Source organism: Lipotes vexillifer, unplaced genomic scaffold, assembly GCF_000442215.2.
Source record: "Lipotes vexillifer unplaced genomic scaffold, Lipotes_vexillifer_v1.1 scaffold875, whole genome shotgun sequence".
Lineage (NCBI taxonomy): Eukaryota > Metazoa > Chordata > Mammalia > Artiodactyla > Lipotidae > Lipotes > Lipotes vexillifer.
In genome coordinates, this window is record NW_006792177.1 from 629,078 (window position 1) to 644,001 (window position 14,924).

The 14,924-nt window shown below is 47.0% G+C and overlaps 1 protein-coding gene across 2 annotated transcripts in view; it reads right to left on the reverse strand.

Moving 5' to 3' along the window:
* FKBP1A (FKBP prolyl isomerase 1A) overlaps positions 1-14,335 on the reverse strand; it is a 24,722-nt gene extending 10,387 nt beyond the window's left edge. Inside the window, exons 1-2 of one of the 2 annotated variants that reach the window (XM_007465370.1) lie at positions 14,109-14,335; positions 13,982-14,029 (exon numbers count right to left, since the gene is read on the reverse strand). In XM_007465370.1, coding sequence (XP_007465432.1) covers positions 13,982-14,029; positions 14,109-14,145 — 85 coding nt within the window. In that variant the 5' untranslated portion in view covers positions 14,146-14,335. The remainder of the gene's footprint in view (positions 1-13,981; positions 14,030-14,108) is intronic. The other variant, XM_007465371.1, reaches the window with a different exon arrangement.
* Positions 14,336-14,924: the final 589 nt, after the last annotated feature.

Consider the following 14,924-nt stretch of genomic DNA (forward strand, 5'->3'; position numbering starts at 1 on the left):
CAGGAATGAATGTGCATACAATGCTTTCTGGAGTGGGAATTAGGTTTGTCGGTACTGAATGCAGAACATAAGAGAAGCTGGGACATCAAAACCAGTAGTTTCGGCCAAGATGGAGGAAAAGGGATCAGATTTACCCTCCTAACTAAACAACAAAAAATTAAAACAAAAACAAAAAGACAACAAACTAACAAAAGAAAATAAGCGAAATGAAATGAAAAGAAGAGAGAGAAACAACCCAGACAATAGTTAAACACTTAAGACACTGGACACTGCAATGAAAAACTGTGATCCCTGAGAGATGGGAAACTAACAAGGCGAGCCCTATGACTGCCCCAGCTTATATCCTTGGGAGTTTCCAGAGAGAAGAAAGTGGGACGGAGCTCAAGTCCACAGGACAAGTACCAGGGAGTAGAGAGCTGTAGAGGAAGACCCCCAGAGGTATACAGAGGGTCCCCCTTGGGTATTCGGTACAGTAAGTATTAATCAATGCATGTGTTTGAGGAAGCTTCTCAAGGCCTGGAAGAGCATCCAAAAGGTTTAGAAGAAACAGTGCTCAGAGCTTACACAGGGCTGGGATCAGTGTCTGTTCCCATCAGCCAGACTGAAGAAAGTAATGGTTCATGAGGCACTGGGTAGGAAACCCAGGAAGATCTTGCCTCATCAGTGAGGAATAATCAGCCCTAAACTGAGCACTGCTCGGGACCCCCCTAACAAATCGTAAAAGACCCCAGGGACTTCCCTGACAGGCCAGTGATTAAGACTCCGTGCTTCCACTGAAGGGGGCATGAGTTTGATCCCTGATGGGGAACTAAGATCCCGCATGCCACATGGTGTGGCCAAAAAATGAAGGAAGAAAGGAAGAATTAAAAAAAAAAAAAAAAAAAGCAAGACCCCAAAGGATCAAACTATTTCCAAGTAACTTAAGCGCTTCCCAGTACAAAGCTCAAGAATATTTTTAGGAATAAAAATATCCAGCACCCCAAAACATAAAATTCACAATGTCTAGCATCCAAAGATTACCAAGCATGCAAAGAGGCAGGAAAACACAACCCACAATGCAACTAATCAATCAATTGAAAACAACTCAGAACTGATACTGAGGTTAGAATTAGCAGAGAAGGACAATAAGATTTAAGTCAAACTTCCAGGGATGAAAACTACAATGCCTGAGATGAAAAATACAGTGGGCTTTTAGAACAACTGGATATCCGTAGGCAAAAAGTAAAATCCTGGATCTATACTTCACATCATAATCAAATATCAACTAAAAATCAACTCTAAATGAACACTATAAAACTTCTAGATGAAAACATAGGGAAATAATCTTTGTGACTGTGGGTTAGGCAAAGATTTCTTAGATATGAGGTTAAAAAGCACAATCCATAAAGGATAAAATGAACATCAAAAATGAAAACTTCTGCACTTTAAAAAATACTTTTAAGAGAATGAAAAGTCAAGCCACAGACTGGGAGAAAATCTTTATGAAGCATATATCTCATAAAGGACTTGTGTCCAGAATATATAAAGAGCCCTCAAAACTCAAGAAAACAACTTAATTAAAAGAGGGCAAAAGATTTGAATAGATTTCACTGAAAAAGATAAAAAACCGGCAAGTAAGCACATGAAGATGTTCAACCTTATTAACATTACAAAAACAAGTTAAAACCACATTACAAAAGCAAGTTAAAACCACTAGGAGGTATGACTACTACCGATTAGAATGAGTACAACTAAAAAGGCTCATCATATTATGTATGTACTGGTGAGGATGTGGAGGAACTGGAATTCTCACACATGGCTGGTGGCAACTTAAAACAGAACAACCACTTTGGAAAACAGTTTGGCTGTTTAAGTTAGACATACACCTCCCATTTGACCCAGCCATTCTACTCCTGGATATTTAGAGAAATGACACTTATGGCTATACAAAAACACTTATATACACAAACGTTCACAGCAGACTTACCTGTAACAGCCAATAACTGGAACAAACCAAACATCTGCCAACTGGTGAACAGATAACCAAATATATCCATACAATAGAAAATTATTTGGCATTAAAAACGAATGAATTATTGACACATGGAACAACATAATCTCAACATAATTATGCTGAGTGGAAGAAGCCTGACAAAACAGTACATACTATATAATTCCACTTATATAAAACTTCAGAAAAATGCAAACTGACCTATGCTGACAGAAAAGCATATCAGGGGTTGTTGACGATGGGAAGAAGGGGGAGGTTTCAAAGAGGAACAAAGAAACATACCAAAACTTATGAAGCTGTACACGCTAAGTAGCAGCAGTTTACTGCATGTCAATTATGCCTCTGTAAAACTGTTATTTTAAAAAAATGGGGAGAAAGGGAAAAAAGTGAGATTTACTAAAATCCTTCATATGTTTACCTCCTACACCCAACCTGGCAGTGGATGGCAGGTGCTTCCTCTGTTTGGAAAGGAACAGGTAAAGCAGGCAGCAAGTCAAGCCTCAGCAGTTGTTCCCATTTTAACTCTGGACATCTCCGTGCCAGGACCTGGAGCCCTTGAACAGTGAAACCACCTGCCAAGTTAGCACTGTAATTTCCTAGAGAAAGCACGCTCTGCTGAGAGAAGGCAACTGAGGTTACAGTTCAGACATGACAGCCACTCTTAGCAAAAACCTGGATCACCAGCATGACCTTCTATCTGCAGAAATGACTGATTCCAATTCTGATTCCACACAAATCTATACCTCATGACCCAGAAATTGCCTAGGAGAGCCAAGTATTCTCGATTTCAAGAATTCTCATCTCTCCTGACTGAACGCAGCTCAAGGTCACAGACCTGGACTCAGAGTTCTATGTCCCTGTGGCAGTCAGCTCAATCCCTGGCACTCACAACACTGGCACTCATGAGCACTTTTCGATTTGCTTCATTTGCATGATTTTTAAGAACTAGCAGGACAAGCGTGAGGCTTCCATTTCTGGACCTCTTCCCTATATGGTAAGAAGAATCTGAGGGGTAGTCCCAGAATGGCAGTTTTTACTTTTGGCACTTTTAAATGACTAGTCAGTAAGAAAAATGTGAAAATTTGGGGGGGGTCTCCAGTTAAAAGCACAAGGCCATGAAAAGAGTGAAAGCTATGGCTGCCTGAGGGACTGTTAAAGCAGCCTCTGGCTGGAAGGCAGTTGACATCACCTTCGCCTGGGTCTCCTCCCAAACTGTTTTAGCTGTTCTTTGGGGGAAGAACCAGACTCAAATCCCTGGAGAGGGAGCAGGAGGGCTTTAAAAAAACAGAGAGAGCGTGTGCATGAGCGTGGGGAAGTCTCCAGGTCCTCCCCCGGCAGCACTCCTCCCACGGCTCGGCTCTTTCGGCTCTTTCTGCTGCTCATCTGTTAGGGAGGGTTCTTTCTTGCTCCAAATGAACCAGCAGAGGCAGACTTGGCCAGCAGCTGCTGTGCAAAGGTCCCTCGGACTGTGTCTCTGATGCTCAGTCTATGTCATAGAAGCAGTGGTTAAGACCCAAGGCCAGGGAATTCCCTTCCTGTCCAGTGGTTAGGACTCCATGCTCTCATTGCTCTCCTATTCATGTCCAATGTTTGCTTATTAATCCTATTTTTTCTGTTTTCCAGAAAACACAGAGGCAGGAGCTGTCAGGGATAATGGTTAAAGGCTTGAATCCTGGAGGCTGGCTCCAGATTATCACAGTAAGTCCCTGCTGGTCTCCCTGTTTCTGCCCTTGCTCTCCTACAGTTTAAATTGGACATGGCAGCCAGAGTGACATTCTTTTAAACTACAGGTCAGACCCTATTACCCTTGTGTTCAAAACCCTCCCCTAGTTCATTTCACTCAGAATAGAAGCTGAAGTCCTTATGTCTCTCATTGCCAAGGGCCCGGGTTCGATCCCTGGTTAGGGAACTAATATCCCACATGCTGTGCAGCCAGAAAGTAGAAAAAAATTTTTTTAATTAAAAATAAATAAATAAATAAAAGAAACAAAAAAATCTTAAAAAAAAAAAAAAAAAAAAACAAGACCCAAGGAGCACCCCTGGCTTATCATTTCACTTACAATCCAACAGAAAAGGAGCCACCTCTAGGGCACCCTGCTTTGTGGAAGGCACAGTCCGCAAACACCCTCTACCGGGTAAAGGAAGATGACTTAAGAAGGCACTGAAGCTATGGCCTCACCACTTGCTGTAGTTAAAGCTCATGACTCACAATGTGGTTTTCAGTAGCTGATGAATCTTTGCGGGTGGTTTTCACAGGCAGCATTCTACAGGGCCCCAAATATGGCAAGTTTTAAAACTAAAAAAAACCCCAAACCTAAACCAAACAATGACAACAACAACAAAACAGAATATCCCAAACCCCAAACTTTCAAAACTATATTAAAATTCTTGCCATTTTACAGTTGGGAGGCGGAGAAAGGATTTCTATTTTTAACTCAATACCAGGTAGTTTCTTGAGTACAAAGAAGTGCAATGGTTGAATGGTGGTGGGGGAACCAAACTGAAAATCACCAATTTTTCTGAAGATTTGCCTTTGAAGCCACTTGGAACATCCCCAAATGGATGTACTGACCTAGGCACAGATGGGCACACTGACCTAGGCTGAGCTGCCTCCCTTCCTCCTTACTACATACAGAAGCTCTCTCAACTACCGTTTACTGAGCTGCCTGGCCAGAGACTCTTATAGAAACCACAGCCTGCACAGCCTCGGGCTGTGAAAGCTCCTTCGTGCCCCAGTCTCTAGCTCATCCTCACTCCATCTTTCCCATGTGAGTTTTATGCTTTCCAAGGGTCAATCAGCTATGTTTATTCCCAAATCCATTTATGTCAGTTATACTTACTGAAGATAGATAATATAATTAAATAGTGTGTAAATAAATGAAATATGACTGTGAACAGAAAAAGAGCAGTCCTAGCTGATTTTTTTGGAAATACTCAATAAGGCAATTCACTAAAAAATACTGCTAGTGAATAACTATGTGTGGATGAGACTAAATGTATGTTCGGAGAAAGAAGTCTTAAAAACCTGGAAAGGTTTGGCACTTAGATGACCTCATAACAGTCCTTGCTCTACTTTAAAGAAGCCAAAATCAGTTTTTGCAAGAACCTTGATAGGAAACTCCACCAGGAGAACCACCCTAAAAGAAAGACATGGCCCTTTAGTAAATGATTTATGTTTGGATTTAAATAAAATGTTTAGAGAAACCAAGTCACTTTTATGATTAACGTATCAACTATCCCCTTGTCCCAATCATGATGGGTGAGATTCTACACAATGAGGCATTAATTCAAAGCTTATGTCTTTGTTCCACTTCCGGGCCTCTGCAGTTGAACTCAGGGTAGCCTTCCTGAACTGGAATTCTGAGAACCCCATGCACGTGCTATGATCACAAGTCAAATTCCGACCCAAAGAGAGAACCAGCTTCTGCTTCCCCATCACACAAAGTGCAAGAACATTTCTTATCTGTTTTCTGAAAATGCTTCTAACCTTTGGTTAAATTCCTTTAGGTTCTATGACCAAAAGTATATTTTCAAAGGAGGGCCCATGCGCAGAACTGTAGGATGCAAACCAGAATGCAAGCTCTGGTGGGCATGCCTTTCCATTTTCTATTTATCACAATATAAGAAGACTGCCACGTTATGTCTCATGGGGGTAGGGAAGAGATGCACAAAAGGAAACACTACGTAACAGTGGCTATCTGGAAATGGTAGAAATATGCATGATCTTGAATTTTTTCTTTTTTCTGTTTTCCAGAAAACAGAGGCAGGAGCCGTCAGGGATAATGGTTAAAGGCATGAATCCTGGAGGCTGGCTCCAGATGATCACAGTAAGTCCCTGCTGGTCCCCCTGTTTCTGCCCTTGCTCTCCTACAGTTTAAATTGGACATGGCAGCCAGAGTGACATTCTTTTAAACTACAGGTCAGACCCTATTACCCTTGTGTTCAAAACCCTCCCCTAGTTCTTCATTTCACTCAGAATAGAAGTTGAAGTCCTTAAAATGGCCTACAAGGCCCTGTAAAAGCTGCCACCCCACAGCACCACCTGACTTCATCTCTGATTCCTCTCACATTTCTCCACTCGAGAACACTGTTTTCTTATGTTCTGTATACACACACCAGGAATACTCCCACCACAGGGCCTCTGACCTTGCTGTTTCCTCTGCCTAAAATGCTCTTACCCAGTCACACGGATTACTCCCTTACCTCCTCCAGGTCTTTGTTCAAACGTCACCTTCATTGTTCTATCTAAAGTTTCAACCTTCTCCTGTTCCCTCAGCACTACTGGCTAATGTCCAATGTTTGCTTATTAATCCTATTTATCATCTGTCTTTCCCTTTACAGTTTAAGATCTATGAAGGCAGGGACTCTGTCTTCTTCACACCTATATTCCTGGTTCCCAGAACAGTGCCTTGCATATAACAGATGGTCAACAACACTTGTAGAAAAATCAAAGGCACCTTTGCCCCCACCAGGCCTTGCACACACTTGACAAGCCCGACTGAGCCACACACATCCAAGACCGTGTCGCACTTCTAGCCCCAAGTGTGGGGCTTCAAGGCACTTCCCTTATAATGTTAAGCACAAGGGAAGGCACTCACTACAAGGTAGGCACCTCCAGGGCAAGGCTGAGGCTTCCCCCACTGCCCAACTCCTAACACATTTGTTGAATGTGTTTGGTGTGCTGACCTGTGTGTGTGGGTGAGAGAGGAAGGAGTGGTTACAACTTTATCAATCCACAGGGATTGGGCAAAGTCCAAAATGTTGTAAATATTCTCTTTCTTATTCTAACCCAAAGGCAACAGAAGTATGATACCAACCATAACAGGAATGTGGGCTTTCCACACTCCAGCTGGAGTCTAATGCCAGGTCCTAACTGACCACTCAAAATGGTCACTGAGTACCTACTCCATGCCAGGCACCAACGGGGAGAGAACCTGGAGAACACCACTTGTGTGGGTCTGGCCTCCTGCAACCTGCAGTCTCCTGGGGAAAGGGTAGATGTAACTACACACAGCCTGACTGTGAGGAAAGCAAAGGACGGGAGCCTTGCTGGAGACAGAGGCGTGAGTGTGTGTGCATGTGTGAAGACACACTTTAGTCAAGGGTCAGGGGTGACCCATTGAGGGGGTGTCACTTATGCTGCAAGAAGAGCCTGCCATGTGGTGGGAAGTGGAGGCAGTGTGGCTGCACCTAAGCACAGGGGGAGAGACCTTACTGTGGGGAAAGCTTGGTGTGTTTGGGGAACTGAATGCAGGCCAGGGTGGCCTGAGCTCCTGGGAAGGGAAAAGCAAAGGCAATGAGAGCAGAGACAGCAGCATCCAGGAGCTGAGTATTCCCCCTTTTCTCTCCCTTTCCTCCTCCTACTCTTTATACTGCTAGAATTTATCAGGCCAAAGTTAAAGGGGCCTGAGAGAAGAAATGCAAGGACTCAGGTGAGTTCCTCAGTAGGTAAAAGAAAACAGGAAAAACAGAAATATGAATCAACAAGTACTGCCATGAGCACCAAAGGGAGAACTGGATAATACATGCCTAAGTTATCCAAAACACCCCTGGTCTTTTCCATGGGAAATAGCAGGTGACAATACTATTTTTAGAGAAAACTCCAAGGCAGACAAATGCGTTTATAGATACAATGAACTCAATCAGTACTTTACAAAAATCAGTTTTTAACCACCAAACATGTTCAAGTTAAAATTTTTATGGTATAAATTATACCCAATAAAGTTGTTAATGAAAAATAAAATAGTCTGAGACCCACTGAAAGCTCTTTGCAGAGGTGACTGATGCCAGTATCAGAGAAGTAAAACAAGGACATGATTTAAAATAGTGGGAGCATGTCAAAAAGGTACTGGAGCCTGCCTGAAGGGGCTCCTACTGGCCAATTTTGGGACAATGGGAGTATCAAAAAGAATAATGAATATCTGATTTTAAGGCTCCAAGTAAAATATATGAGTTCCTAGTATACTAAAAACAAACAAATAAATAGATGGGGGGGGGGGAGTCCCTTGTCACCATGGGGGATGACTATAAAGCCAATTCCTGACCTTGGTGATTGGTGATTAAAGAATTAAGTTTTACCCTGTGTAATAATAGAATGCTAGTTAATAAATGTAGAAGATATGAAGAAAAATTTTAAATTACCACTTTGTAAATGCCAATGAAATAGTTTCTTCTGGTAAGAATCATCAATTGATGTGAAAACCAGTAGGTGAAAGGCTGATGAGGAGCAGAGCACGTGGAGGATGTCCAAGCACTTCACAGATGGCCCACTAATTGCAAAGGGTAAAATGCACCTTCACAAAAAAGATCAAATTTAGCATTACAAATAGTGATGTTCCCCACGGTGTGCTGAGTACAAAGTGCAAAACATTCTGTAAGAAGTCTTCACGTTAAAATGTTTTAACCAGAAACTATTTAGACATTTCAACTCCTAGTTTACTGGAAATCAAGGCAGTGGAAGGAGTTAGACAACAACCAAGAGAAAACAATGAGAGAGACATGGGGTATTCTATAAGATAATAAGCCTTCTCTCTTTGGAAAAGCAGTGTGAGGTGTGAAGACTCTTCTAGATTGTTACTCTAGACATAATACCCAACTGAACCTCAACTGAATTCTGGTTTTCACTTTCAAGACAACTGGGGTAGATTCAATATGAATTTGGCTTCAGATACTACTGAATCATTTAAAATTTTCTCAGATGTGACCAGTGACAGGATACGGAGAATACTCTCGTTCTTACAGCATGCTCAATAACTTACAGGAGAAGTATCATGATGTCTGCATATTACAAGGCTCAGCAGAAAACCCGACACAGATATCTACCTACATATACCTATAAGTAGGCAGAAATGGCAAATATGACAAAATGTCAACCATCGTGGAATCTAGGTAGTAAGCACATGGTATTTATTATTTTTTTTTTTTTTTTTCCTTTTTGCGGTACGCGGGCCTCTCACTGTTGTGGCCTCTCCCGTTGCGGAGCACAGGCTCCGGACGCGCAGGCTCAGCGGCCATGGCTCACGGGCCCAGCCGCTCCGCGGCACGTGGGATCCTCCCGGACCGGGGCACGAACCCGTGTCCCCTGCATCGGCAGGCGGACTCCCAACCACTGCGCCACTAGCGAAGCCCTATTATTCTTTTTTGATTTTTCGCTATGTCTGACAACTTCACAAATAAGAGCTGCACGTAGATGCAACAATACTATGAGGTCTTTGGTTCATTTAAAGTGAGCCGCCTTCTGCTCTCACCTGTGGAAGAAGAGAGCTCGGCATCCGTGTGATTCTGTTTTTTGGTAATCAGAGTCCCAGAGGAAAGAAAATAATGCTTCCATAGCAAGGTCTATTTTCAAAATGTTAAAATCCAGTTGTATTAAGGAAACTTGAGGAGAAAAAGGACTGACACCTTAACTTGCTCACACAGCCAAGCTGATGTAGCCCAACCCTGCCCCTCTCATACCCACCAAAAAACAACAACAAACACTAAAAACCTCCCTTGGTCCCCAAATTGAAGAGAACAACTGCAGCTTTCTTGGCCAATATATTCCGTAGGCAATGTGTAGGCCTGTTTTGAGGTGAATCCTCACTCAGATTCATCTCTTTTTTATAATTACCTATTTCCCCATCTGTGAAATGGAAGGGTGATAAGGTCTCAGCCTATCCAACTCTGCCAATGCTAAACTGCAGGGACAATACACCACTTAGTGCCTAAGACGCAGGGACCTTTAAATGAGATTATGCGCAATAACAGCGTCACTGTTGCTGCTGCCCATCCCAGAATGCACCTGCCCCCAGCAACTCCTCATAGCAGGCACTGTTACTCCCATTTTACAGATGGCACATGGAAGCTGAGAAAAGCAGATCAATTCGCCCAAGCTAAGAACTGAACCCAGCAAAGGACCCACATCTTCTTTGGGGATCACTGTCCACCTGGTACCACCTCTGCACACTCTATACACCCAGTACACAACCGGGGCCCTGTTTCTGCACTTGCCACCAAGAGTCCACATAGTAGCCAGAATGCAGTGTGTCCTGTTAAAGTCCAAATCAGCTCATGAGCCTCTAATGGTTCATCTCAGAGAGAAAGCCAGTGTTTTGATAATAACCTACAAGGACCCACCATCACCTCATCTCCTGCCACTTTCTCCCTCACACCATCCACTCCAGCCATGCTGGCCTCCTCACTGTCCCTCTCATACACCAAGCATGCTCCAGCCTCAGGGCCTCTGCAGTAGCTCCTTCCTCTGCCTGGAACACTCTTCCCTAGACAGCCACACTGCTCACCCCCCAACTTCCTTTGGGCAAATATTAAAATGTCATTTTGTCAGAAGCCTCTTCCAACCACCCTCACTAAAAGCAGCAAATCCCCTTCCCAGGTCCTCTGCTTTAATCTCTCTCCACAGAGCTTCTCACCACCCGACGAGTAACACCTTCGTGCTATTACTCTCATCCCCACCAGATCAGGTCTTTGTTTAGTTCACTGGCTGTGTCCCTGCGCCTGGCTAGTTGCTGTTGCTCAATCTGCTACAGGAAGGAAAAGGGTCCTGTTGTGGCCCTGCCCAAACAGTTACAGCCTGTCTGCCTGAAGCCGCCACACATCGCAGAATCCATCTGAGCAGTCTCTGCTGGGGGCGAGCCTTCCTCCAGACATCAGATCATCAGCCAAGAAACACCCAGCAGGGGAGTGGGTGGAATAAAGCAGAGAGGAGAGGGGAGACAGAGGCTAAAGAAAAGCAAGGGGCTGGGGTGGGGAGGGGGGCTGCAGGAAAGGGACACCTGCCCTGGGAGCTGCATCGTCCCGCCAAGTGGACCTCCTGAGGAGATGAAGCCAAGAGACCCTTGGTTTTTCTCAGTCAGAAGCCAGGCTATAGACAACTTAAACCCAATCCCAAGGACAAGATGTCAACTATAAAAAAAGAATTCTTCAATCCACTTGAGGCTGCTCTGACAATGGCAGGCATGTGGCCTGCTGATGTGAGTAAAAGGGACATAAGCCTAGCTGTGTGTCAGGACAAGCTCAACTATAAAGATGATGAAGCTACCGGAGGCAAGGAGAGCCGTGAGAATCCACTTGATCCTCAAGGCACATGTCTGGCAGATTACCATCCACCTCCTTCCTCCCTCCTCAATGCCTGCCTGTCGTGCTACTAGGAGGTGCCTGGCTGGTGACAGTACAGTTTGCATTTTCCCTTCTGGCACTACGATGAGGTGGCACAGGCCTTTTCTGGGGTGGTGCCCATGCTGTGCTCTGCTAAGGCCACAGAAGGTACCAGAGGGAGCCCAGAGAGTAGCATCCAGGATACAACTGGCAGCCACCAGTAGCATTTAAAACATCCATGTGGTCAAAGTCAGTCTGTGATAATCACATCTCTGGTGATCGAGAGAAGATTTTGGCTTCCTTACTTCCAATGCTGATTCTTAGAAGCTGCCCCCAAATCAGCTGTAGCAGACACCTGGCCAGAGCGGACTGGATCTAGAGCATTCACCCGACCTGAACCTGGGTCAATGAGATTCTCCCTCCTAGGAACTGTAACCACTGGAGCCACACAGACAAGCAATCTGAGCTAGATCTGCAAAAGAAGACAGAAACAGGGCACGGGGGTGGGAGGAGGGTGGGTGGGCAGGCAGGAACGTCCACCATCTATGACTTGGGAGAAGCAGGAAAACAGAAAGTTGTAACAGGAGACTACTGAGGCAGGCAGGTAGAGAAAAACACAGATGAAAAGTAGGAGCATCATGAGAATTTCTCCGTTCTCAAGGTCCAGTGGGCCTCTTGCCTTTGAGGACCCCCAGATTTTTATGATACTCCCCACCATGTTCCCTCGAGATGGATTCTGTTCCCAGTGCCTTAAAAGCCATAACTGCTCTAGATGAAATCTCAAAGCGCCTACCCATTCCTCTCACGCCCCCACAGGTCTCAAATGGGTTCTTTCCGGGAGGCTGGTGGCAAAGACCCACAGGAACAAAGCCGCCTGCCCAAGAACAGCCTATTCTGTGAGTGTGAGAGGCAGAGCTGGCTTCTCACCAGGGCGTCTCTGTAGGGCTTATCAAAAATGAAATGAAAAAGAAAGCTTTTGTCCTAATGCATGCCAGGGTCCTGCTGCTGTTCTGGGAACGTGTGGGTGGGTGCCGCCCTCGAGGAAAACACAGACTTGGAGAAGAGGCAACGGGAGCCCTGATGGTGCTCTGGGTCCCACGACCATCTGTTCTCTTAGGAAAAGGCTCCAGACATGCTGTGTGGGGACACCTCACCAAGAGGCACAGTGAAATGTTGTTCTGCCTACATGTGGGTGTCCAGTCCTACCATCAGCACCAGAAGATGGGTGATCCAAGGACAAGAGGCACAGACTTGGGAGTGGGACAGGTGTAGCCAATTATCCTAATGTGTCTACCTACAAACTGGGGGAAGGGGTCAGAAGTCACCTCATCATCTCTCTGAGTCCCAGTCTCTGCCCCAGTTGGCTGTGGGAACTGAATGAACTGCCCACTCACCCAGCACTGTAAAAGGCAACTGTTACCCTTCTCATCGTGCAGATCAAAATCAACCAAACTGGCAGCTTCTCCTCCAGCGGACCTCCTAGGTGCTGACTGTGGTCTACAAAGACAGCCATTTAAAACATCAAAACCACCTTCCAGCTTCGTTTGCAGGCATGAGATCGTTCCCGTGAAGACAGGAACCTCCTCCCTCGGTAGCCTTTTTAAAAGTTCAAGTCCCTAAACTCCCTCCACCCCCGGCCCCCTTTTCTACACATGGAGAAGGGCCAGAGGAATAAAAAAGCCAGAGAAATAAAAGCGCACAGGAGGAGGGAATGTTAGTTGCTTTTTTTTTCCTTCCCAAAGAAAGTCATTTCCCTCAACAGGGGGCTCCCCCCCATGATCTGGAAGAGAAGGGTAGAGCTAATCCCTGAGCAGCGGGGTCAGAACTGCCTACAGAAGACTACCCAGGAGGAGGAGGAAAAGGGAGGGAAGGAGAAGAAACAGAGGAAGGAGGAGGAACAGAGGAAAGGGTGGGAAAGCGGAGAAAGGGGAAGGAGGAAAGGGAGGGAAGGCTGTTCATATGAACAACTGGGGCTACACCAATCACCAGCACACCCCTACAGCTAAGAAGTCTCCGCCTGTTCAGCCTCCTCCCTCCCTTCCCCCACCAAGTACAACCCAGGAGGACCTTGTAAGGGCATGGAGTAAAAGATGGTCTCAAGGCATATGACTGTCATGTTAGAATTGTGGCTGAGAGTCTAATACTTCCTTTGGCTTACAGTACTGTCTGTTTCCCTAACTGAGCCTCAGTTTCCTTATTTTTAGAATGGGGATAGGTCTCTACTCTTAGAAGGGTTGGGGGGCTAAAATTACACGTTCTGTCAGCCTGGGCCATCACTGCCACTGAGGCATGGATTTGCGAAGTGGCTCAAAAGTAAGAAGAGGAAAAAGACCGTGCAGATCTGGTTCTTCCAAGGCCGGGCTGGGCCAGAGCAATGACTTAGAAAGTGGGACGTCTCCCCACCCGCAGCGCAGGGCCGAGTTCCCCGGGGAAGAGGGTGAATTCCCACGGACTGAGAATTACTTCGCCCTTCTTATCTCCATCGAAGGGCGGGGAGGAAGCGGGGATACGGTGTCAACCGGGACACAGAAATGATATAAATCCTCTCTGATGGTCCTTGGCTAGTGCTCTGCCCATTCCTGAGCGTGTGACTTGGAAAAGTGTCTTCGCCTCCCCAAGCCTCAGTTTCCCCATCCGCGCTGTGGGCAGAACGGCAGCATTTGAGGCACAGAACCGCTTTCGAAGTGCAGGATAACGTCGGGCCCGCGGTCAGCGTTCGCACACACCGGCTCAGACCGTCCGGGGCTCCGCAGGCCCGACGCTGTTCCCTCGGGGGCGCTGCCACCGCCCAGGCCTCGGCCTCGGGCCACGCGGGCCCGCCGCCGCCACGCCCCGGGCCTTTGCCCCCAGGCCGCGCTGGCCGCCCCCCAACCCCACCCCGCGGGCCCGCCGACTCACCCGTGTAGTGCACCACGCAGGTCTGGCCGCGCTTCGGGAAGGTGCGCCCTGAGGAGACAGACGGGCTCGGTGAGCGGATGCGCGCGGCAGCCGGGGCACTCCGAGGCCGCTGGGCGCACCTACTCACCGTCTCCGGGGGAGATGGTCTCCACCTGCACTCCCATGGCGGCGGCGGCGGCGGCGGCAGACGCGGGGCGGGCGGGCGGGCGGCGCGACGGCCGGCGCGACAGGCGGCGTGGACAGAGAGCGAATCTGGCGGCGGTTCCGCGGCTGTGCCTCGTTCCTCCGCGGAACGGCTGCGCACGCGCGCGCCCCCGCAGCCCCGCCCTGCGTGCGCGCCCCACACGGCGCGCACGTCCCCGGAGCCCGGGCCGCGGGGCCGGGCGGCCGGAAGCCCGGAAGCCCCGAGGCCTCCGGATGCAGTCGTTCCGGGGGGCTGGGCTTCTTCCCTCACCTTTCCTTTCTCCGTTTTTCCAGCCGGGCAGGCATCTCTAACCCAGTTTCCGCATCCGAGAAATGGAAGTCAGACCTGGGGGACGGCCAGTTACCAGTTACTGACCGGGGGACTGATGAGTCCACACTTACCCCGTGAAAAGGATGGTTGTGAGAGGTCCGAGCAAATGTGCGTTCGCGTTAGCATTCAATCAGTGGGTCACGATTCTGAGTTCTGTTTTTCTGCTTTGGAGGAGGCGTCAGCATTTACACTGCCCTGCATGAAGCCTGTCCTCTCTTGTCCGAATTCATTCATTCATTCATCCATTCACAGCTTGCATACATATATTCTTATTGAGCACCTACTCTGTGCCATGCACTGTGTTAGGTGCTGGGGAAACGTGGGTAAAGGAAACTCCGTACCTGACCTTACGGAACTTACGGACTCGCGAGGAACAATCAACCACGCAGGTAAATGTAAAGTTTCAAATCTGTAAGTACTGTGAGAGCG